We start from the raw sequence: 22051 nt of genomic DNA, 5'->3' as shown, positions 1-22051 counted from the left end.
TCCTGACTGCTGCAAAGCCTTCTCACTCAGCTCATGGAAATGCCCTCACTGTGCATTGCATCCAGTCTCAATCTCTGCCCTTTGAGCTCCTGAGTGAGTGGATTTCATCCTTACCATGCACATCTCCAGCACCTGCAGCGCTTCTGCACCAGTGTCAGTGACAGTGCCATGGCTCTGCCAGTGGCACCACAAAGCTCAGCACGGACCAATGTGATCTGACAGACTTACAGAGCAAACCACTTTGGCACTTAAAAAAAAAAAAAAGAAGTCTCATTTTCTTTAAGAGCCAAATGGGTTTTATCCCTTCAGCGAGAATTTCATCCAAAGGGCTTTTCATGTCTGTGTGTCTGTTCTCTGACCCTGGCTGTCCCCATAGCAGAGATTAAGGAAGGGAGGCTCAGTGACGTATAAACACAACATAGATATGCAGACCCCAAGCAAGATGAAAACAAAGCTGACGCCGTGCTCCAGTCACAGCCTCATCTGCTGCTCCCGAGCCATCAGCAGCCACCTCTAGTGTAGAAATTGCTTCTGCTGTAGGCAAATGCAGGTACAAGGTCTGTATGAAGGCACAGGGAGATACATCACCCAACAGGGGGAATAATACAGAGCTGAGCCAGGAGGTGCTCAGGTGCTGGGGAAGGCAATGGAGGGATGGGGGGGGGCAAGCTGGTTGGAGCACACAGCTCTGTAGGGCTCAGCCAAAGCACCCACCTCACCTGAAGGAAAGTGGTTTTGGTGACAAACGACCTGTCACTCACACCCTGAGCCTCTCTGCTCCACTTTGCAATCATCAGCAGGCAGCAAATTGCTTTTCCGTGATGGGTGGCCTTTCTGATTGCACAAGGGGACACACGGTGGCTTTGGGAACACCTGGAAGCCCCTCAAGATTGCAGCAGAATGGACAGGGAGCACGCACCATGGGATGCTGGCAGCACTCAGGGATGCTCAGCACTAACAACTCCCTCCTTTTTCTGTGCTTCAGCTTCACTACAAAATAAATGAAGACCATGCCCTGACCTTCTTTTGTGAGAGATGAAAAGCCCTTCTGAGATGAACAAGATGTCAATGCACAAAGACGGGGTGAGGGACCCTGCTATGGAGGTCCCTGCCCTCCCTCTGCAGGCTGGGGCCAACATGTACTGACATCTTTGTGCATCTGTACAAAAATGGGGCTGTGGATTCATGCTGAGCAAGGTTTGGCATGAAAAGCCACCCCTCAGCTTACAACAACCCCATGAGCATGCCCACTCCTGCACTGCAATGGGGCACAGGCTGTGTTTTGCAGGCTGCATGGATGCTGGCTGCTTTGCAGGATAGACAGCAAATGCTAAAACTGCACCAGGCTTCCCCACATCCCCTCTACAAGCCAAAATCCCTCATACCCAAGGCTCAGCAGCCCAAGCAACTCAGCTTTTGCACCCAGAAGGACACTGAGGTTCACCTCATCCCTCCCTCCAAGCCCACACACCACCCAAGGAGGTTCACAGCATGTCACGAGGACCCTAAACCCGTATCAGCCCCCTTCCTTCTCCACAGAGCACACGTACATCAGTTAAGGCCGCGTTGATGTAATTGTTGCTGTCTCCATCCACGGAGATGAGGAAGGGAAGGCATCGATCTGGCGGCAGGACGTCCATGCTGCGGTTCCTCTCCCGGTTGCGGGGCAGGAGAGCAATGCTGCACTCTTCCACATCCAGGTGGGGAGTCACTGAGTTCAAGGTCTGTGGGCACAGTCTCCTCTTAGCTCCCCAGGAGCCAGTCCCCAAATCCCCTCTTGGCTCAGCGGGGAGTTGCAGAGGGTGATGTGTTGGTTTTGGGGTCACTCACCTGGAACTCCTCCCGCAGCTGCGAGGAATTGCTCTGCGGCTCAATCCTCACCATCTCCTTATAGGTGGGCTTGAACTCGCTGGCAGGGATGCTGGTTTCACCACACAGGCAGGCTTCCAGGATGGCATCGTGGATGAAAACATACTGCTCCTGTGGGGGAAAGGAGCCAGCTCTAAGCAAATCACCCTCCAAAGGCTGAAAAGCAATAGGATGGGTGCTGGCTTTCTATGAGACATGACCTCAGGTTGGGCTGGGATGCTTTATAGCCTTTCTTGGCTCTGGCATCAGCAGTATGATGCACCAACCCTGCTCACCTCTGTCTGTATCATGTTGATTCTCCGTGAGCACAGCGTCTTCACACAGTTATAGATGTCCACAACACCCTCACACTCAGCCATGTCCAACATGACATCCAGAACGATGTAGCAGCCGGTTCTCCCCGTGCCAGCACTGGAGAAGAGGAAAACAAAGCTAATGTGTACTCAGGCCATATGGCACCGTGCAAAGCCCCAGGCACCAGCAAGGTCTGTGCAGGGCTGAAGGATGCCTCTGTAATACAGCCCTCAGCCTGGCTTTCCTTGCATCCACCCCATCCATCTGCATCCATGTGCTGCTGCAGGGACAGTGCTTGCAGGGGAGGGGATGAGCTCACAGCAAAGGGTAATGAGCACCTGAGCGCAGCTGTAACTTATGCTCTTTGCAAGAAATACCTGAGTTCCAACAGTCCTCTCCTAAAGGATGCTGCAAGGAGGATGCTCAACACCAAGAGTAGAACACTACTATGCCTGCAGCCAGAACACGTGGCATCCCAAATCCTGGCACTTCCACACATGCAGCCAAAATGTGACAGAGGCTGAACCCTTTGAGCCCCCTCAACACAGAGCTGCCCCCCCCTGCTCCTTTCCCATGAAGTCTTATGCAGTGAAATCCTAATTTCTGGGGCTGATGAATCATTCGTCATGATTATCAGTGATTACAGACTACAGGAGCTAATCACACTCGCTGTTGCCAGTGAATGAATACTGATGAGGCAATTGACAGGGAGAAATCAAATAAAAAAAAAAAATCCCTCCCGTTCATCAGATCTTCCTTGTTTGCCCAGCAGAGGAAGAGCCATTAACCTGTCACACGGGGACGCCTGCATGAGGATGGAAAAAATATCACAGCTCTGCTTTCCCTCAGCTGAACCAGGGACACCCTGCAGGGATGGGAAACAACATCCAGCCCTGCTCCTCCCCTTTGGGCAAGCACAGCATTTCAATACAGCCATCACTAGTAGCCAAGCCAGCCATCCTTTCACGCCACCAACCCATAGCCCTGAGGGTGATGTCTTATAGCTCCACACCAAGCACAAACCCCAGCTCTGGACCTGCCTCAACTCTTCCTTTCAATCACCCATCATCGTTTTCCCTGCTAAATATTTCAGGATAACTCCGAGCTTTGCAAAAGCTGAGCACTCACCTGTAACACATCTTGCTGCCTCATGCACAACCCAACAGCCCCAAAACCCACCTCGGATGGGGATAATCCTCATGCCCACCTGCAGTGGATGACGATGGGGCCAGCATCGGGTGGTGTGGATGCTTTCACACGGCGGATGAAGGCCAGCAGCCCCGTGGCGTGGTAGGGGACACCGTGCTCAGGCCAGGATGTGAAGTGGAACTGCTTCACCTCGTGCCGGGCTGAGTAACCTCGCTGCAAGGGAGGGCAATACAGCATGTGGGCATGGGGCAGACAGATTGATGCTGCGTGAAGCTGTGGCAACTGTAATGGGGATGATGCATCATGAAGAGCCCGAGCTGTTCAGCTGCCTGGTGCAAACCCTTGGGGGTAAAAGCCCTGCTGAAGGGATGCTACTGAAAACAGAAGGGTCTTTACAGCAGAGAGGGCAAAATCCTGTACCTAAATACCTCATTTCCTTAGGAATCAATGATTCCAGCCTCACTGTGGTCAGTCACTCCAGGAATGCTATGGCTCCTCAGATGCAAGAGGGTTAAAAACAAGCAGAGAAGGCAGTAGCCCTGAGGCACCCTGGATCTGTTCCACAAGCATCTTTGCTACCTGCCTCCTAACCAGACAGTGATTTCACATTCCTGTAGATTAAGAGGTGAATTGCATTGGCTCCATCCCCAGGTACCACGCTGGAAACTAAGTGCCATATTACCCACATTGCAGCCTGGAGGGGAAAAAGCACACTTATCCTCCTTTGCAATTACACAGTGCTCACCCTGAGCCACATGCATGGGCTGAGGGCAGAGCTGGAACCAAGCTTGCAACAGAAAGCGCAAAAGGAGGATGCACTTGGGGGCAGCACCTCCAAAAGGTGGAGAAAGCCCCATGCTGGGGTAAATAAGCAGAGTATTGGTAAATGCCAACAAGGAATAGTTAAAGGTGCTCAAGGTTTGTCTGCTTGCATGGGCTGGCATGGGCAGGGAGCGTACCCTCTCAAGAGCAAAGGTCCGCACGGCGTACTCTGCCAACATCTCTGACTTCACCAAGGTGATCTTGATGTCCCCATACATCTCCGAGTCATCCGGCCAATATTTGGAGCATTTCACCTGCAACAAAGGGACACGGTGGGTTTTTAGCTCCTGCAGAGCATGTTGCAGAGCCAGAGCCTGGAGGCAAACAGAGCAAAGGAGACCCTTACCCGGCCCACTTCCACCAGCTTGGTTATCATCACGATGCTGGAACAGTGCTCCTGCCACACCATGCGCCAGAAGTCGTACACCATGTCCTGCTTGGGACCTGGGGACATTAGGATAATGTGGTCCTCAGGCTTATGGTGCCTGCACTGGGACTGCTGACCAAATCTGCTTTGCTATTGCCCCATTTGTCCCCAGATTGGATCGTTTCCTCCCTGTCTTGAACAGATGAGACCAGATACCCCAAGGGATTAAATCTGGCTGCTGAATCACTGCTTGCAGAGAGCAAGCAAAAACGGGACAACTCACCTTGGGTGGCGATGAAGTGGTTGGACCTGTGGTAACCCTGCAAGAGAAGCAGAGGTGTCAGGCCCAATGGATAGGACATGGAGCACTCAAACTCTGCCCATCAAAACCCTTCCCAGTTAGCAGCAGCAGGTGCCCAGGTCAGCCTTGGTAGCCTGGATCACATCCTATGACTCAGCAAAGGGTGTGACACCCCGCACCCAAACGTGCATCCTCTTTGCAGACCAGCACCTCCAAAACACCCCAGACTGAGGTATGGCCACACCGTCACAAAAGCCCAATGAATAATACACATCCCAGCCTGCAACAGCCACGTGGCATGGGGTGATGGCCCCACTCCCCCTCCTGCATCCCATTGCACTGTGAGCATCACTGGCTCTCAACACAGACACATCAGCCCAAGCAGCAGAGCATCTCCCAGTGAGACCAGTGCCACAGGGACCCATGGGCACCAGGCATCCCATTCCTGCCAGCAGCCTTGGCCATCGTTCCTGTATATCACACACATGGAGCTGACAGTGGCAGAAGCTGGAGACCTCACCTCTCTCCCTGTCCCCAATCTTTCCATGTCTTTTACCAGGCCTGCCTCTCACGGGTGCAATTTTACACCTTTACGTGGAACAACAGCCCCATGGCCAGGAGCAGAGGAGCAGGGAACTGTCTACTTACTTCTCGGTTAATCCGAATCTGAACGATCCCATTCGGACACAGGTTTGAGAGAGAAAGATCAGAGACAGAGACATTAGTGAGGCAGAGCTCGAGAGGCAGGACAGAGCCACAGGGCAGGAAGGACGCACAGGGACAGGCACAGGGACACTGCTTGGGCACATGGAGCCCATCACAGTGGCATCCCATCACAGTGGCATCAGAACCCTCTTGCTGGACAACATCCTCTGAGCAGCAGGGTCACCATCCTGGCCCAGATCTGGAAGCAGCACCTGTGACTTCCAAGGAGCCTGCAGAGCCACTGTCCTCTCCTTCACTTTGTCATTACCAGAACCCAGAGTTTCAAGCCTCCCCTGGGCCTGGCTTTGCTGGAGGGGACAGGGGACACCATTCCAAGAGCCAAGCTGTGCTCAGCTACGTGCACTGCTGGGACCAGGGGTGCCCCTTCAGCACAGTGCAAAGCCCCAGCCCGTCCCCATGTTCCTCCTCCACCTCTGCATACTCTGACTTACAGAGGACAGCAGTTCCTGGAGCCATGCAGAAAGCATGGAAAAGGGAATGAGAAAGCAGAGACAGACAGGAGGATGAAAGACAGACACAGCTGCAGGGGACAGCAACAGAAACAAGCACAAATTGCTGATGGACATAAAGCAGGAGGACTCTTCAGGGACACGTGGTGTGATCTTCCTGAGCTCCCTCCAGGGAACAGACCCTGATGCCCTCAGGAAGCTCAGCCCCACAGATGTGTCCCTGCTTACATCAATGTAGTTGGCGTTGATGTAATCCGAGTTGGGATCACCCAGCAGTGGATGGAGCTTCACACGGTGGCGGTCATCTGAAAGGTAAGAGGAGAAGGTGATGTTTCCTCCAGTGCTGTAGCCCAATGGGAGCTCTCAGGCCCCAACCCCTGCTAAGCAAGGAGCTTTCTGCTGCTGTTCAGGGTATCCAAGCCTTTGCTACAAGCACTTACACGTCGACACATGATCCTGTCTCCCTTTGGTCTTGTCTTTCTTCTTTGAAGCATCCCAGCCTTCAAAGAAGCTCTGCAAGGAGAGACAGCTGTCACAGCTCGAGGACAGGGCTCTGGGGACACCCCTACCTCCAAAACCCTCCCAGGGATCAGGGCAGAAGCCTTGATTCCATAGCAGTTCTGCCAGCATCTCTGTTGCATCCACAGAATGCCCTATTTTCCAGCAGATTACATATTGCTTGGTTTGTTTTTTTCCTCCTAGTTTGTTTTTTCTCTCTCTTTTTTTTTTTTTTTTATTATTATTTAAATCTCCCCAGACCCTTCTCTCCCCAGCACAGAACAGGTTTGCATGTAATAACAGTAACATTCATAGATTGGCGTAAGAGGAGGAAAGTGGAAGGAAATTACATGTTTTCTCCCCTCCCATAATATCTGAGTGCTTTCAAATGACTAGGTTCCAAGAACATACAGCAGCTTTTCAAGGAGCACTAATGATTATAGCCAGCCCTGGTTTGTCCAATACATGAAAAAGGGGGAGGAAAGAAAAAAAAGCTCCTGCACTTGAAACAACTGAACATTAAACAGTAATTTCACTGGGAAATTTCAATCACTAGAACTGTGGGACACCGAGAAGCTGGGAAATCAGCACGGCCGTGTGCATTGCAGCAGAGCTGTGCAGAATTCTGCACTCTGTTACAAGAGCTGCAGCCCAATGGGATGGAAAGGGCACAATGCAAGTGGTGACCCTCAGGGATGATGTGCCTTCCCTAGAAGGGCAGGGATGGCCCCTCCTGCAGCCTCTGCATGGCCCTGGGAGCTGCCAGCTTGCAGAGAAACTGCTTATCTTCAGGTTGTGTCCATGCTCACCAATACATCTCCATTGGAGATGGAGGAAGTGGTCAGTAGGACCTAAGCAAGGAGCCCCCCAGCACCAGCAGAAGATGCTGGGTGACCTACTGCAAGGCTGGCAGAGTTGCTTCAGCTCATCTTGCTTTTCAACTGCTGGTTAAATAGAGAGCAGCTGAAAACTCAAGCGAGACTCAGCCAGAAAAAGCAGGAACACCTCCTGTGCTGATACCTAAGGACCTGGGGAGCTCAGAGAGCTGTGATCTCCAGCTCCCTCCTTCCAGATCATTGTAGCTCCACATCATCCTATTGCACAAGAGTCCTGTACACCACCTTGCCACATCCTGGGGTCCTCATCCATCCTACCACGTACCCTCGTCAAAACACAGCACACAACGCTCTCACCTCGTACTCCTGCTTGAAGCCATAGCCTTCTGCTGTCTTCATCTGGTTGATGTGCTGGAGGAGGTCAGCCACACGTACGGCAGGGTGCAGCTGCCCAGTGTGATATGGGGACCCTTTGCGACCACATTGGCGGCGGGGAGACCCCCCCAGCAGGCTGCTGGACTCATTGACCACACTGCTGCGCTGGTCACCTGCAAACCAGGAGGGATAAGGAGATAATCAGGGTCTGAGGCACTACTCCCATGTCTGCCCCACTCACTCACAGAGCAAGGACAAGGAAGGTCTGTTGGGGATGCCCCACCACTGGTCTCTCTCAGAGTGACAAAGGTAGTCCAGACCCCACCATACTCTCTGCAGCTGTTCCTGCAACCCAAAGCCCACAAGGGCCATTACAGCCTCTTAGGACCACAGCACAACTCTTAGAAACCAGTAGGCAAGATCTTAAGAGGGCTCGCTGCTTATTTCTCATTGATTCAAGCACTTACCTCCCATCCAGACCAGTACGAGCCACATGCATAAATATTCACTTCAAGTCCTGACTCAAAGAACTGCCTTGCCAAAGTCCCCAGCCCAGCCTAATGGTTAATTTTCCTCACTGCTGGATACCATCCTCTTACTTCTAGCACTGACACAAATGGGACTTGCTGTGGGTTAATGCATGAGCTTACGCAGTGTTTTACCCAGCTTATGTCAGCGCCATATAATTACTGGCACAGCTCACCTATGTTCACCCCACAGGGCTGCTGCACGGCCAGCATACATGATCCTGAAATTTGGGTTTGCACGAGAACTGATGTTCCTCACTGCTACCAAGGAGGTGGCTGCTGCAGATCTCACAGTGCCAGCAAGCAGCTCTGCTGTGTCAGTGCAGCCCTGGATGTGGTTTCCCTAACAACACTTATAAAGCCACCTATGCTGGCTTGCTCAGAGCTGCCAGGCCTTTTTTTTTGGGGGGGGAGAGGGGGGTCTGCTCTAATGCAAGGATCAGCCTCTCACTTGTGCTGGCAGCTCTGGCTCCTCATGCAGCCCATACAGAGCCTTTCTCCAACAAGTTTAATAGGAAAAGAACTGCGGGTGTTGCAGTGTGCCAGCAGGTCCATGCAGGCTGGGATCTGCACGGTCACCCACACTGAGGACCCTTTATGAGAAGTGATCCTGGCTTTGTTTAAATGCAAGAAAACTGAAGCAAGGACCAGCAGAGGGGCAGGGAGCAGCAGAGCAGGACAACAGCACCAGCCCAGGTGGGAGCAAGATTCAGTTCTACAGCCCCACTCCCATAAGAAACACAGCATGGCTGGCTATTCTAGCTCCAAGATGGAGAAAAATCTCAGTACAAACCAGCCTGGCTATGAGTGTTTCGAGGAGCCCCAGTAGGACAGTAACTGAAAAATAATACGCTTATACAGATGTATTAAAAGGAGGCAAAGTTTGCCCTCTGGGCTTCTACTGTCTGCGAGACAATGCCAGGAATCATATTAATCCAGCATCGGTGGAGAAGAGCTGTGTGTAAAGCAGCATCTTGGAGTTACTGTAACAGATGTTATTAGCATATGTTTGAAACTGAGGCACTGAACGAGTTATTTTACAACTAAATCAGTGCCGAGTCGCATACTCCAGTGGGTGTTCAGTTATCAGTCTCCCTCTGATAGGAAGGCTGTAGCTCTTTAACCCTCCAAACCCCACAGCCGTGCACAGCTGTGGTCAGAGCCAAAGGGCCAAGCGGGGCATACAGCTGCTCTGACACTTAAAGCAATGGCAATGCTGCAGCTCCCCATCCTTACCACGGTTACTGTAGTTGTGGGTGTCCATGAAGGACAGCCCCAGCCTCTCATCCTCCTGCAGGGTGCTCTGGTCCGTGAAGCTCCGGTCGATGGCACTCATCATGTGTGTCTTCTCGTGGCGGTAATTAATTGTTGCTTTGGTCATGTTGACAGGTTTGCTGCAGAGAGATGCAATAGGACAGCAATGAACCAGCAGCACTGACAGACCCCAGACCAGCTCCCCAAGGTTTGGTATATTTGGGGCCACAAGGCAGCTTATTTCCCCCGGGCAGGACCAGCCCTGAGCCCACACCACCTGAGGGACCTCACATGAGTGGGGAAAAGACACTGCAAAATGCTGCCAAAATCCTGAATTCAAGTAGAATTGGCCACCTCAGCAGGAGCACAGCCATGCTGGGTGTCTGACCCTTTCTGCTTACACTGCCTTCCGTCCTAATGAGCTCAGAAGCATTATTTTCCCAAGCCAAAGAGGCCCTTAAGATGTACTTGACAGAGAAAAGGACTTGTTGGAGTGGAGAGCAGCAGAGCAAGGGGGGCAGGAGGGAAGGAGGAGAGAGAGAGAATGACAATTACTTACGGGTAATAGGAGTAAGAATAGTAGTTCCTCCTGGCAAGCGTGCAAACAAAGAGAATGGCACAAATTGCACAAGCAGCTTTTCTTTGATGGAGAAAGTGGGGCTCTAGGGCAGCGTGCAGGGAAGGAGAGCACAGAAAGGCAGGCACCCGCACACCACGAGCATCTCAGAAGGGTCCCCATCCTCTCAGCCCACCCACACGAGCCACCCTCCTTCTGCACTGCCTCAAGTCATGGGATGAAAGCTGAGGGCAGCTCCTCCCTGTCTCTAGCAGCAAGCCTTGGAGAGCAGGTAATGGGCTGCACGCGTCCTAACACCAATGAGTTATTGCTGAGGAGCCCTGAGCTGTCGTACAAAGCACCAGGGACTTCAGCCCAGCTCCGTGCTCAGAAAAATCAAGCACATCAGACAGAACCCTGGCTGCATCCATAGCAGTCCAGGCATCTTGGCAGCACAGCCTGAGCACCGGCTCCTGAGGCTCCCATGGTCAGAGAGGTGCCCAGGGGATATTTCATGTTTCCTGAGACTAAACAGTGAACGTGCTGAGAATTCAGGCTGTCCCAGGGAGGTGGGGCTGCTTTTCCCTATGAGGGAACATGGGGCCAGGGTCGCCTATGCCGGCTGTCACCACTCATTACAGACGAGTGGATTCTGGGGGCACATTTCCATTCCACCACATCAGCATTTTCCAACAGCAAAACACTCCAGAGGAGATTGATGAGCTAATCCCAGCTTCCAACAGCTCCATGTTTGTATCCTCAGACACTGGGTCTAATTTGTGGCCCCTTCTGCCAGTTCACGCTGGGACACCAAAGCAAAAGGGCAATGGAAAGCAAAGAGGTTTTCTCCCTGCTGGGCCAACAGCACCACTCATAAGAACCAAAAGGGCTTCAAATGCATCAGCACCACCAGCTCCATCCAGAACAAGCCCAGCACTACGTGCACAGGGAGGCGAGGAGCCAATCCTGCACACCTCACAGTGCTGCAGTGGTGATGGGACCACACCACAGCTTTGCTTTCAAGCTGGCACAAACCAGAGTGAATCCTTCAAGGCGAACAAAGCCATAAAGAGATGTGCAGATCTGCACGGGCTGTGGTTGTTTCGCTCCCCCTGGCCATTAGCATACTTTCCTCCCATCGCTCCCAAGCTCTGCACAAGGACAGCATTTAATTGCTGCCCTTTTTTCCCCAGCCATTCCAGCCCTGCTTTTAATGCCCCCCTCGGCTCAGTGCTGCCTTGGGCCCCCTGCAGTAAAAGGCCACTTTCCAGGGTGCTGCGCGTTAGCAAAAAGCAATGGCTGCGTCCCCAGTGCTCCTGGGGTTGAGTGTCCCAGAAAGCCCTCATCCTCCTCCCTCCCATCCTGCTGAGCTTCCCCAATAACAGCTGCATGGCCACAGTCCCATCCCTAATCACAGAGCAAAGGGACCCCCCCCCCCTACCATGGGAAAGCAGAGGAGTTTGGGGTCCCCAAGGGGTGAGTGTTGGGAAAGCTCCCCTCCAGCACACAAATGAATCGGAATGTTTCATTTAGAGCCAGAAAAGCTGTAAGAGCTCAGCATGTAACTGCTCGTTTTACTAAAACAAGAGGTATTTCTGCATTAAAATGAGTCCAGGCAGAGTGGGGATGGCTGAGCATCCATACCTTGTGCAGGCACCTGCATCTCCCCCTGCCCAGGGGATGGGGCTGCTCCCATCGTCCTTGAGCAGAGGGACAGGGATGGGGCCAGTGAGGCTCAGCACTGCCCCAGCATCCCCCATGCAGCAGCATTTTGGCCCACACAGAACTAACAGGGCTGCACAAAGCAGTAACAGACCAGAAAACACAGAGGAGAGTGACTGTGGACTGAAGGTGCACAGTCTCAAGGGTGAAGGAGTGTCCCAGGACTTTGTACATTGGTTCCCAGGGTCACCACACCTTCAGCCCATGGAAGCTCAGCATTTCCCTACTACCCAGACAGGGTGAATGTCAGCCCCTATCTGACAGGTATGGGTTGGATGTGGCAGGGGAAGCAAGTGAAGAAATCTCACAGATCCCGACTACCGACATCAGTTTGGCTGGGAGGAGGATCTGAAGTCCACCCAGTACAGCAGTGGGGCTCCCAGTCACCTCCAGTTAGCAATGCACCCCACTGGTTACAGCAGGGAGGACAGACAGATGGATATGCAGGTCTCCTTACCCTTTCCTAATGATGACAATGATGGCTCCCAGCAGGATAATGAGGACGACGAGCCCACCAGCACAGATCCCCAGGATCAGCCCCATCTCCTCCGAGTGCTGAGACACTTCCAGAGGCCGTTTGCTCTCTTTGCAGGCAGCTGCCAGGGTTGAAAGCATGAGAAGCTCAGTGCTCAGCTCCCTCCTGTAGCACCCAGCCAGGGCTGGGCACCTTCCACACAGCAATGGATGTAAAACTAAGTGGCAGTGTCAGGTGGGAAAACACAAGGAGGGGAAAGTAAGAAACAAGTGCTCCTTTGGGCACCAGAATGGATGCATACACTCTGTGCCAATGTTCAGACCATGGACAAACATGCTGCACCCTGCATGTGGAATTATGGAATCACAGAATATCCTGGGCTTGAAGGGACTCACAAATATCACTGCATCCAGTTATGTGAACTCTATGTAACGCACTGTGCTGTCTCCATTACATGCAGGGGATGTAAAGGATGCTGTAGCATAGAGCACAACACCCAGGTCTCTTCCCTGTAATTTTTCCCCATGAGATGCTCTGCATGTTTTATCCCATCTGAGACACAAAGGGACTTTATTCTGCACAGCCTGGAGATCCGCAGTGCCTCAAGCACATCCCTCTGTGCCTCCTGATCCCTGGGACACAACCAGCCTCATCCTACAACAACCACTACAATACAGCAACAGAGCAGAGGAAAAACTAGACACATAAGAAAGCAAGCACCAACCACGCTTCCTCCCAGCACTATGGGACTGAACTGTAATGAACCATCATTCACTCCCTGATCTCAGGGCAGCACTCCGGGTCTGCAGCCACAGCAGAAGAAATCTAGCTGGAATAGCTGCTATGAGCAAGGAGTTTACCAGGAGCAGGGAGCTTACCTTTGCGAGCAATGCGGATACAGTTGAGCCGGGTTTCCTGCAGAGGAAAGAGATGGGGAGTCAGAAGCTGGCTGGATGCAAGCCTGGCTTGCTTTTGCCCTCAAATTGAAGGAGTTTCCAATCGATTTGAAGCACCCACTGTTGAATTATCTGTCCCCACAATCTCTCCTACACCAACATCCTTTGGTTTAATCAGGGCAATAAAGCTCAGCGGTGTGCAAAGAGAAGGTCCTGAGCGAGCTCTTGGAGGATGTGCAGGTCACCATTAAGCTAAAGATCGCAGCCAAAGTATCCCAGGTCATTCAGCAAAGTCTTCACACTCCATCCCTGGTGCTCTGCATGTGCTGCTAATGTTGCCATCATCACTTCAAGCTCAGCTGTCCAATAATCTTAGCATTTGTGCTGGTAGTTCAGCTAAAATATTCCATCTTCTGATGTGTTTGATTTCTGGTGGGGAAAAAAATCCACTGTTGTTGCAGTTCTTCTCTCTAAGCTTCCTCCAGCACCTTGGGACACCAGTGCTGGCAAACCTGCTCCATCCACGCAGCCCAACACCAAAATCTGCCCACACACAAAGCGCTTGGGGCAGCTGGCACAGCGCTGCAATCCCAGAGTGTTCCAGGTCTGGTTTCTCCTGCTTTGTGGTCCAGCTGGCCCGAGAGCCATGGCAAACCCAAGCTGGGATGCAGCTTTCTCTCAGTGTCTGACAGAAGCCAAGGCAAACCCATTGGCTCCCAGCAGGAAGGCTGTAAAGCACCAGTTATCATCCAGCAGTGCCCGAGCGAGCCAGAGCCGAGATGCAGCAGCCTGTCTCAGCTCTAATTACAACCCAGCGAGGTGTGAAAGATCCCAGTGGAGAAGGATTCAAAATTCACATCCCTGCCTGCAAAAAGCGAGCTGCCAGCCAATGCGTGGATCTGTGCAGGAGCTGAGATGAGGATGCTGCCATGGTCCCACTGCTTCGTGTTTGGCAGCTCATGACCCAGCTGGAAAGGGGTCTGCTGGAGCACGTGAGGATGGTAAGAGTCTCCTGCTGGTCCTTGGAAGAAATCAGCCCAGACAGAGAGCAGAGCTTAGGACAGATGGATCCAGGTGTTGGTGCCATTAAGCCAAGGAACTGGTGGCCCAGGAATACGTTGACAGCTCTTCATTCCCAAATGGTTCTTTTCTATCCAATGATTACCCTCTGGGAAAGTGGGTCTGTTCCACAGCAGCAGGAGCTGAGGTTGGACCCCTCCAGCCTCAGCAGCCAGGCCCAGGCAGGGAGCTCACATGTCCCAGGGGATGCCCAGCCTGCGAGGAGGATGGATGGGGAGCACCCAGCTGTGCTCCCAACATGTCCCCAAGGCCCTGGGTGGCAGCTCCCAGATAAGACAGTGTGGGCTCCAAGGGTGAGCAGCCAGCAGAAGGACTCAAAGCAAGCCCCACTTCCCAGGACCCCTGAGATGCCATGCAGCTGGTGGCAAACTAGATCTACCAGCATCCCCAAGGAGACCCAGAGAGCTACACAGCTACTCACCCCTTTGAGGTTGCTCATGGCCTGGAAGTAGATGAGATAAGCCTTCTTGGGCTCCAGTGGTGGGTTCCAGTAGCCACTGTAGGTCTGGTTGTCCCCTACAGTGAAGGGCTTGGCCTCGGTGAGGCTGCTGGCAGGCAGCTCAGCCCCAAAATAGTGCACAGAGCCACGAGACATGGCATCATCAAACGTCAGTGGCACCGGGAAGCACTCCTGCCCACCCAGCTCCCGCTTGATCCTCTTTGGTCGGTCTTCCTCCACAATGACCTGGTAGGTACTGGGTGGGTGGAAGGTACAAGACACAGGTTAGCTTTGCAAGGATGTCCTTGCCCTTCCCACCATGCCCTCAGCCCCTTGCAGCCCTTGTTTACCTGATGGGAGCCCCCCGGCCCTGTGCCGGTCGCAGCAGCACTGTGATTGTGCTCTCCGACTCGCCCAGTGGTGATGGCATATCCCCATAGTCAAAGGTGGGAGCTGCAAAGAGAGTATGTGGGACTGAGCAGCAGTTCTGTGTGTATAGGGCTGCCCACACTGAGGCACATACAAAACTCCCTCAAGTCTTGAGCAAGCATTGTATTTTGGAGAGGACCTGGGGGTTGCAGTGAGGGGTTTAATGTCACAGGCCCAGCAGACAGCACTGAATGCAACCTTGACAGGACCCAAACACTCCAGCCTTAAGATGGGCTCTGTGTGCTTACAATATAGCACCTCACCCAACCCCTGGCATGGCATAAACATCACCTTGAGGACAACACACCCCCAAAGGAAGGAGGGGATCCCCTTAGACCTGTGCAAAGAAGCAATCAGAGCCAGATTAAACAGCACCTACCAGATATGTTGGTGGTGATCTCAGTGAGTGCTGTCTGGCCAAAGCCCTTGCCTGTACGAGCACGCACTGAGAAGAGGTAGGTGGTGCCAGGATGAAGGTTGGAGAAGACATGGTAAGTCTCATTGCGCAGCTTGGAGACAGTGCGTCGAGGGCCGGGCACGTTGACTGCAGGGTCAGAGGACTCAATGCTTTGGTAGCTGATCTGGAAGGACAGGGTAGTGCATCATGAGTGAGCAGGACTACGGGGAACATCACAGAACAGAATAGCCCAAGTTGGAAGGGACCCACGTGGATTATTGATACCTGTGCTTGTGTTTTGGGGTAAAGTGCAATGTGTTTGGAAAAGCTGCTGCTGGAGAACAGCGCTGGCACTGAAAGCAGGGATACCCAGCAGAGAAACCCTGCAGTCAGGAGGATTTCACTGGGCTGGAACCATGCTCCCTTCCTCCCTGCAGCAATCTGATCATCCTGTGGGTAGCAGAGGTGCCAGGGCTCAGGACGTACCTCGTACTGCGTGATGAGGCCATTGGGCTCCACGGGTTCCTCCCACTTCAGAAAGATCATGTCCTCCAGAGGGGTGAAGGTGAGTGACTCCGAGGCGATGCCACCAGGCACTGAGAAAGGAAAAGGATTAGGATGAGTTCCACTGGGGTTTGCTCTGAGTGCAGCCTTCCTCCCCCATCAGCAACAGGGCTCACCATTCCCCAGCTCTCCCTACTTAGCTAACACCACCACCAGCAGCTACAAATAACAGGGCAGAAGGTGTCAGGATTGATATTCGTTTTCTTTTATCATCCTTCCCCCACTCCCAACCCAAGAGGGTTGTTAAGGAGGGCAGGATGGGCAATTGTTCAGCCAAGACCATTATTCCCAAGCAGCAGCATCTGCTGCAAGCAATTGCTGGAGCAATTAAACCCACTTAAACCAGAAAACCGGCATAGCTCACGTGGGACCAGGATGCTGGAGGCACAGTGAGAACCATCATTAGCAGTTATTACCTTGGGAACAGCCCTCAGGTGGGACACAATCCAGGCAAGATATCACCGAGAGTATTACATTCAGCATAGCTTTGCTGAGCTCTGCTATTTGGGTCCAGGTATGTGTATACCTATAAATAAGTATTTCTCCTACAAAACAAATGCAGGGTGCTCACCTATGGATACAAAACATGCCATGACCACACAGGCATGGCAGGGGGATGCACTCAGTATAAGGCACAGAGGATCAAACCCAGCCAACTGCTCACTGCAGAGGTTGCACAGCCACCACCCCATGTGGCCCAGTGCTGTGGGATGAGGACCACCATGGTCATATTGCCAAGGGCTGCGAGCATCCCTCTCATCAGTTCCCTTGGCCTTACAGAAGACAAAGCTCTGTGCCTGCTTCTGGCTTCCTGCACAGGACAGTGTGCTCTGCAGTGATTGTAGGCACTAATTACAACACCATTCTCTGCTGATTTGGGAAATGCTCCGACTGTATGAGGATGTGTGCACACCAACAGGGACAAGCTGGTGCACACACCAGGATGACCACTAGCGCTGGAGACAGCAGATCCCAGCAGTGTGCAAACCCCTCTGCCACTCACATATACCTGTATTTGCACCTATTTATTCTGGCTTGCATTCAGCAAGAGAAAGAGCTGGGGCTCCCTGCAGCATCAACACATCGCTCTGCTGTGAGGGAAGGAAGGAAAGCCAGGGAATCAGCAGCCCTAAAATGGAGCTCTGCAGAACCCTACCACAGATTACATCAATTTGCTTCCTTGGTCAACAAGGCGTGTGACCTTGCCATAAAAGTAGATTAAGTTCATTAACCAGGACCTTCCTCCCATGAACCCATGTTGGCTCTGACCAATGATGTGCTGCTTTCCAGATGTTTCTCAATAACTCCCACAATAATCTTCTCCATAATTTTGCCAGGCACTGAAGTGAGCCTGACAGGCCTGTAATTACCAAGAGAAGCCCCAGTGATGCACAAACAGACGATGCAAACAAAGCACAAAAGACTCAAATAAAACACAATCCAAGGTTCTATTATTCAGTCTTCACCATCTCCTCTTAATTGCATGGGGGGCCACTTGTCGCCCAGCTCTGCTAACTCAGATCATCATCACCAAGCCATAGAATGCAGAGGGGGAAAGATTCAGCCCATCCCTATCAGGTCTGGTTGCTTAAAAAACAGCAGGAAACACCCCAGTCCCATGGAGATGGAGAGCATAAGGTGGGAATATCCCCATCACACAGTGAGGTGGCTGCAGAGCTCTCAGCACAGCCAAGGCCCCACTGCTGCTCCTCTGCAAGCTTTCAGAGACACTACACTGCCCTGGCAGTGGAAATGCAGGAGCTGCAGCAGCCGAGCTTCACACCCTGTCATTAGCTAATTTAGATAAACTGAATATCTAACATAGATAAATTGAATAGGGCGAGCTGGGCCAAACCCACTTATAACATTTGCAGTGCATCTATAAACCCAAAGAAATGTCGATTCCTCCTGGGATGGAAAGAGCTCACTGTACAAAGTTCAGTCCAAGGGGGAAGCAGCCAGCCCTGCTTAATCAACGTACAGTGAGAAGCATCTGGAGTGATTACAGTATAGCAAAAAAAACATCTGGAGCTACTGTATTAATATACAATAAGAAAGCAGCTGCAGCAGTCACAGCACAGTGAAAACAGCTGAAGCAATTAGAGATATAAAAGGCTTCAGGAGCACAGAGTTGGGTGCTGGTGGCTGAGCAGGCTCAGGTCTAAGGACACAGCGTGCTGATGGGATGCATGCAGAAATCACTTTGTTTTCAGTATTTAGATTGAAACAAGACTAAAGACCAAGGCCAGGTTTGCATGAAGGGTATGAACCTTTTCTTGGTGCCTGGACAGAGCACTGGGTCTCAGAAAGCAGGGGAAGACAAACAGTTTGGCTTTACATGAAGAGCTCATATATGCAACTCAAAGGCAAAGTTAGTGGGAGAAAAGCACAGGGAAGCTGATCGAAGCTGTGCTGGGAACACACTGACCTCCAGTTCACAGTGCTCACCAAGAAACCCAGCAAAGCCAACTTAATCAGCCCAAGCTCCGCAGATGAAAGGAGTTACCTAAGTGCAAAGCTTTGATCATTGTTGCTATTGCTGCTAGGCTTTAATTCCACAATACAGGATTAATGAGGGCACAAGCTGAGATGGACATCACTGCATGGGGCACAGCTGAAATGCTACAGGATGGGGACTTCTCTGGATAGACACAGCCCCATCACAACCCAACCAACCCACAGCGTTCCTCCCAAACCCATTATTACATGGCCTTACCATCCTCATCTGTCTGGAACGTCACCTCCTTGCCCTCCTTGCGGCCCTCGGGGTTGGAGAGGATGAGCTTGACGTGGATGTCCCTGTAGGGCAGCAGGTTTTTGATGGTGTAGCGGTTGGCGTTGCGCTCCATCTTGGCGCACTCGCGGAAGGTCTGGTTGAGGCTGCTGCCCAGCAGGTAGCGATAGCACAGCGAGACGCTGTAGGTGTGACAGCGGGTCAGGTTGTAGCCCAGAGGTTCCCATTGCAGTGTCAGCTGCCTGGATTGGATCTCGGAGAAAGCCAGGCCTTTGGGGGCTCGCATGGGCTCTGCCAGGGAGAGAAGAGATCCAAAACACATCACTCCAAGTGTTTAAGCTAAAGCACAATTCACTTTGCTTCAGTTGCGTGGAGGCTTCATAGAGTGAGAGTATGGCTCAAAATGGGTCCCAGTTTTCTGCCTCACATTGCCCAGATTGTGGAGTCTCCTCCTTAGAGATTCTCAAATGTGAGCTGCATATGGACCTGGGTAGCCCTGCTGAAGCAGGGTGAGCCAAATGGACCCTGCCCACCTCGCCATCCTGTAACTTCCAAGGTCACCAGCACTGCATCCGCTCCTCCTCACCCATTAATGGGACACTGGGAGCACAGCAATGTGGCCCCCAATACTGCAACTGAGATGGCAGCCTTCAGTTGTCCATCAAGCTGATGGCAAGCTCTCAATAGGACAGAGAGAGTAAAAAAAATTAATAAACTCCCAGCCCGAGTCCCTTCTATGCCTGGTTTAAGGACTCAGCTCTGGTACCACTGTTAGCACAATGAAGATTCTCAGCCCCATCACCCTCAGCAACCAACCCATCATCTTCTCCACCCATCAAGTACACATCTCCTTATTCCAGTGCATTTAAATGATCAGCAGGGAACAGCCAGCCCAGCATCCCCAGGCCAACACACACAGATAGGAATAGCAATTCAGCAAGAGCTCAGCTAACGAGGATGTCTGCAGGCACCAACATCACTGAATATATCCATGCAATTAGTGCCAATGCCAAGCCACCCATGCTCACAGTTGCTAACACAGTTGCACGGACACAGGCACAGTGTCAAACATGGGTGACAGTGCTGGATCTCCTGTTGCTCCAGGGCACATTTATCCTCTAAGTGGATTCTTCCAGGCTCCTTTTGGATCAGATTCTGCAAAGCCCACTGCCACCAAGGGCTGGTCCAGAGATGCTGCAGAATGCAGGTTGGCACATCCAGGAGGATGTGGTGCTGGTAACTGAGCCGCAGCCATTTCTCTGGTAGAAGAATAACTGTTGCTTAATCCCAACATGTTCTGGGTTTGGAGTGAAATCCATGCTTGTATCACACAGAAAGAGCATTGGAAGCCTGGACTGGAGGTGGAGACCATTGGAAATTGAACACAGAGCAACTGTCATCAGCTTGGAGGTAATCATGAAACCCAGGCTTACTTGTAGCACTTATAAGAATCAACTGGGAGAAATGCTCCTGTTAAGGGTTTGCGTCTCCATTGCTCCTCTACCAATGTCAGAAGCCAGCCCCTCAGGGTTACAAGACACAGCACAGAGGCAATAAAACAAGCTCCCATAGAGGAGCCAACCCACCTGCACACTTGGTACGGCTGATGAGGGGAGGTCCTGGTTTTCCTGTGCCCCCTTCACCAGGACGTGTCAGCAGGACACTGATCTCATACTCCGTGTCAGGATCCAGGTGCCAGAGCTTGTAGGTCTGCATGTTGACAGCGTGCACCTCTGACCACGGCCCCGAGGTCATGCGGTATTCTATCTCCTTGCGCACAATGGGGCCGTCGCCGATGATGGAGTTGGTGTTGAGCTGGATGATGAGGTAGGTGGAGCCAGCCCGCAGCAGCTGGGGGGGTGCGATGGGTGTTGGGGGCTCTGGAAGAGAGAGGAGAAGCAGCTGGAGCATCTGACCCCATCCTAAAGCTGGAGTATGCATACCCAGAGGACAAGTAAAACTATGATAAGGGAATGGCATCAAAGTATTGAACACAAAGCAGTCATTAAATCGCTCTAACGGCCCTGGAAGCATCAAGGTTTCATATGACCAAATCTTATTTATAGAAGATGCACTGCCTGACATTCACTAAGGTGCCACAAAGTTTCATTGGAATGAATTAATTCCCCTCAACTACAATCAAGAATCAATGAACTAAGGCCAGTGGGGAAGACAGTGTCCCAGTTTTATGTTGAGCCACTGCATACTGACTTATGTTAGCAGCAAGTTAATGCAATTTCAGTGCCCTGACACCCCTGGAATCAGGAGCAAGGAGTGCAGTGGGCATGAGTGCATAGAGATGATAGTGGGCACCCACCTTTCACAATGAGCTCAGCAAAGTTGGAGACCCCAGAGCCACGGCTGGACTGGGTGACACAGCGGTACAGGTCCTGCTCGCCTTTGGACACCTCACCCAGCTGAAAGGTGGCCAGAAAGCGCCGGTGGCTGATGTGCTTCACGGAGGCAGCAGGGACCACTTCGCCACTCTGCCTCTGCTCAGTGGGGAGAGAAAGGCAATTGGAGGGCTCAGTGTGGCACTTAGAGCTACCAAATGTGGCCCTCGAGGACCAAATCCTCACCTGCATGAGGAAGCGCTCTGCCTCAGCAGCCTTGCCAGCAGCCACACACTGGAAGGTGGCGTTTTGCCCCGCGTTCACCTCCACGTCACCCAGGCGGGAGAAGTGAGGGGCTTTTGCTGCCATGGAACAAAAAAAAGAGTATTAAGGAGGCTTTTGTCTATCTCAAAACTCAATTGAAGCCCCAAAACTTGCCCTGTTGGAGCTGAAGTGGCAGCTTCCTGCAAGTAATGGATGGGCTCAGGTCCCATCTGCGCAGCCCAGCCATGGGTCGTTCCCCCCAAGAAGCCCATAGAGAAGCCCCTAGAGGAGGACCTCCATCCCTGCAGGAGCCTGCACTTCCCCTATGGCAACTGCAGCAGTGCAGGAGCTGCTGGTGATGGAGGTAGGGCTGCCCAAGGAGATGATCCAACACCCTGGTGACAACAGGATGCTCAGCTTGCACCCCAGCGCTCACAGTCCCTAAGAGCATCCCAGCCCAGCAGCACCCACCACGCAGCAGCAGCCCCGACTTCCACCTGCACTCACAGCATGGATAATTCAAGAGCAAGATGTCATCCAAGCCAAGGTAGCCCCGGCGTTCACTGGAGATCACCGCCTCGAAGAGGACCTGTGGCACCGAACAGAGGGGTCAGGCGCGGCGGAGCGGTCCCCTAACCCGGGACCGAGCCTTTGGAGCTGGCCCCATCTCCTGAGCAAAGGGATGTTAAGGCACA

General features: G+C 52.4%; 1 protein-coding gene across 4 annotated transcripts in view; it reads right to left on the bottom strand.

Moving 5' to 3' along the window:
• Window positions 1-22051, bottom strand: part of PTPRU (protein tyrosine phosphatase receptor type U) — a 41971-nt gene that overhangs the window by 7686 nt on the left and 12234 nt on the right. The window contains exons 4-27 of one of the 4 annotated variants that reach the window (XM_085518485.1): window positions 21864-21945; window positions 21339-21454; window positions 21077-21251; window positions 20346-20639; window positions 18742-19050; window positions 15948-16057; window positions 15444-15645; window positions 14986-15088; window positions 14618-14891; window positions 13099-13135; window positions 12203-12341; window positions 10027-10056; window positions 9450-9607; window positions 7669-7859; window positions 6418-6490; window positions 6206-6282; window positions 5451-5468; window positions 4785-4821; window positions 4481-4578; window positions 4272-4388; window positions 3371-3525; window positions 2145-2280; window positions 1831-1980; window positions 1551-1724 (exon numbers count right to left, since the gene is read on the bottom strand). In XM_085518485.1, the coding sequence (XP_085374611.1) occupies window positions 1551-1724; window positions 1831-1980; window positions 2145-2280; window positions 3371-3525; window positions 4272-4388; window positions 4481-4578; window positions 4785-4821; window positions 5451-5468; window positions 6206-6282; window positions 6418-6490; window positions 7669-7859; window positions 9450-9607; window positions 10027-10056; window positions 12203-12341; window positions 13099-13135; window positions 14618-14891; window positions 14986-15088; window positions 15444-15645; window positions 15948-16057; window positions 18742-19050; window positions 20346-20639; window positions 21077-21251; window positions 21339-21454; window positions 21864-21945 (3255 nt within the window). The remainder of the gene's footprint in view (window positions 1-1550; window positions 1725-1830; window positions 1981-2144; window positions 2281-3370; window positions 3526-4271; window positions 4389-4480; window positions 4579-4784; window positions 4822-5450; window positions 5469-6205; window positions 6283-6417; window positions 6491-7668; window positions 7860-9449; window positions 9608-10026; window positions 10057-12202; window positions 12342-13098; window positions 13136-14617; window positions 14892-14985; window positions 15089-15443; window positions 15646-15947; window positions 16058-18741; window positions 19051-20345; window positions 20640-21076; window positions 21252-21338; window positions 21455-21863; window positions 21946-22051) is intronic. The other 3 variants (XM_015883639.2, XM_085518484.1, XM_015883640.3) reach the window with 3 other exon arrangements.

Source organism: Coturnix japonica, chromosome 17, assembly GCF_054131305.1.
Source record: "Coturnix japonica strain WE chromosome 17, WE-NBRP24, whole genome shotgun sequence".
NCBI lineage: Eukaryota > Metazoa > Chordata > Aves > Galliformes > Phasianidae > Coturnix > Coturnix japonica.
Note: the sequence above shows the minus strand (reverse complement) of the source record. Positions and strands in the feature narration are given on the sequence as shown.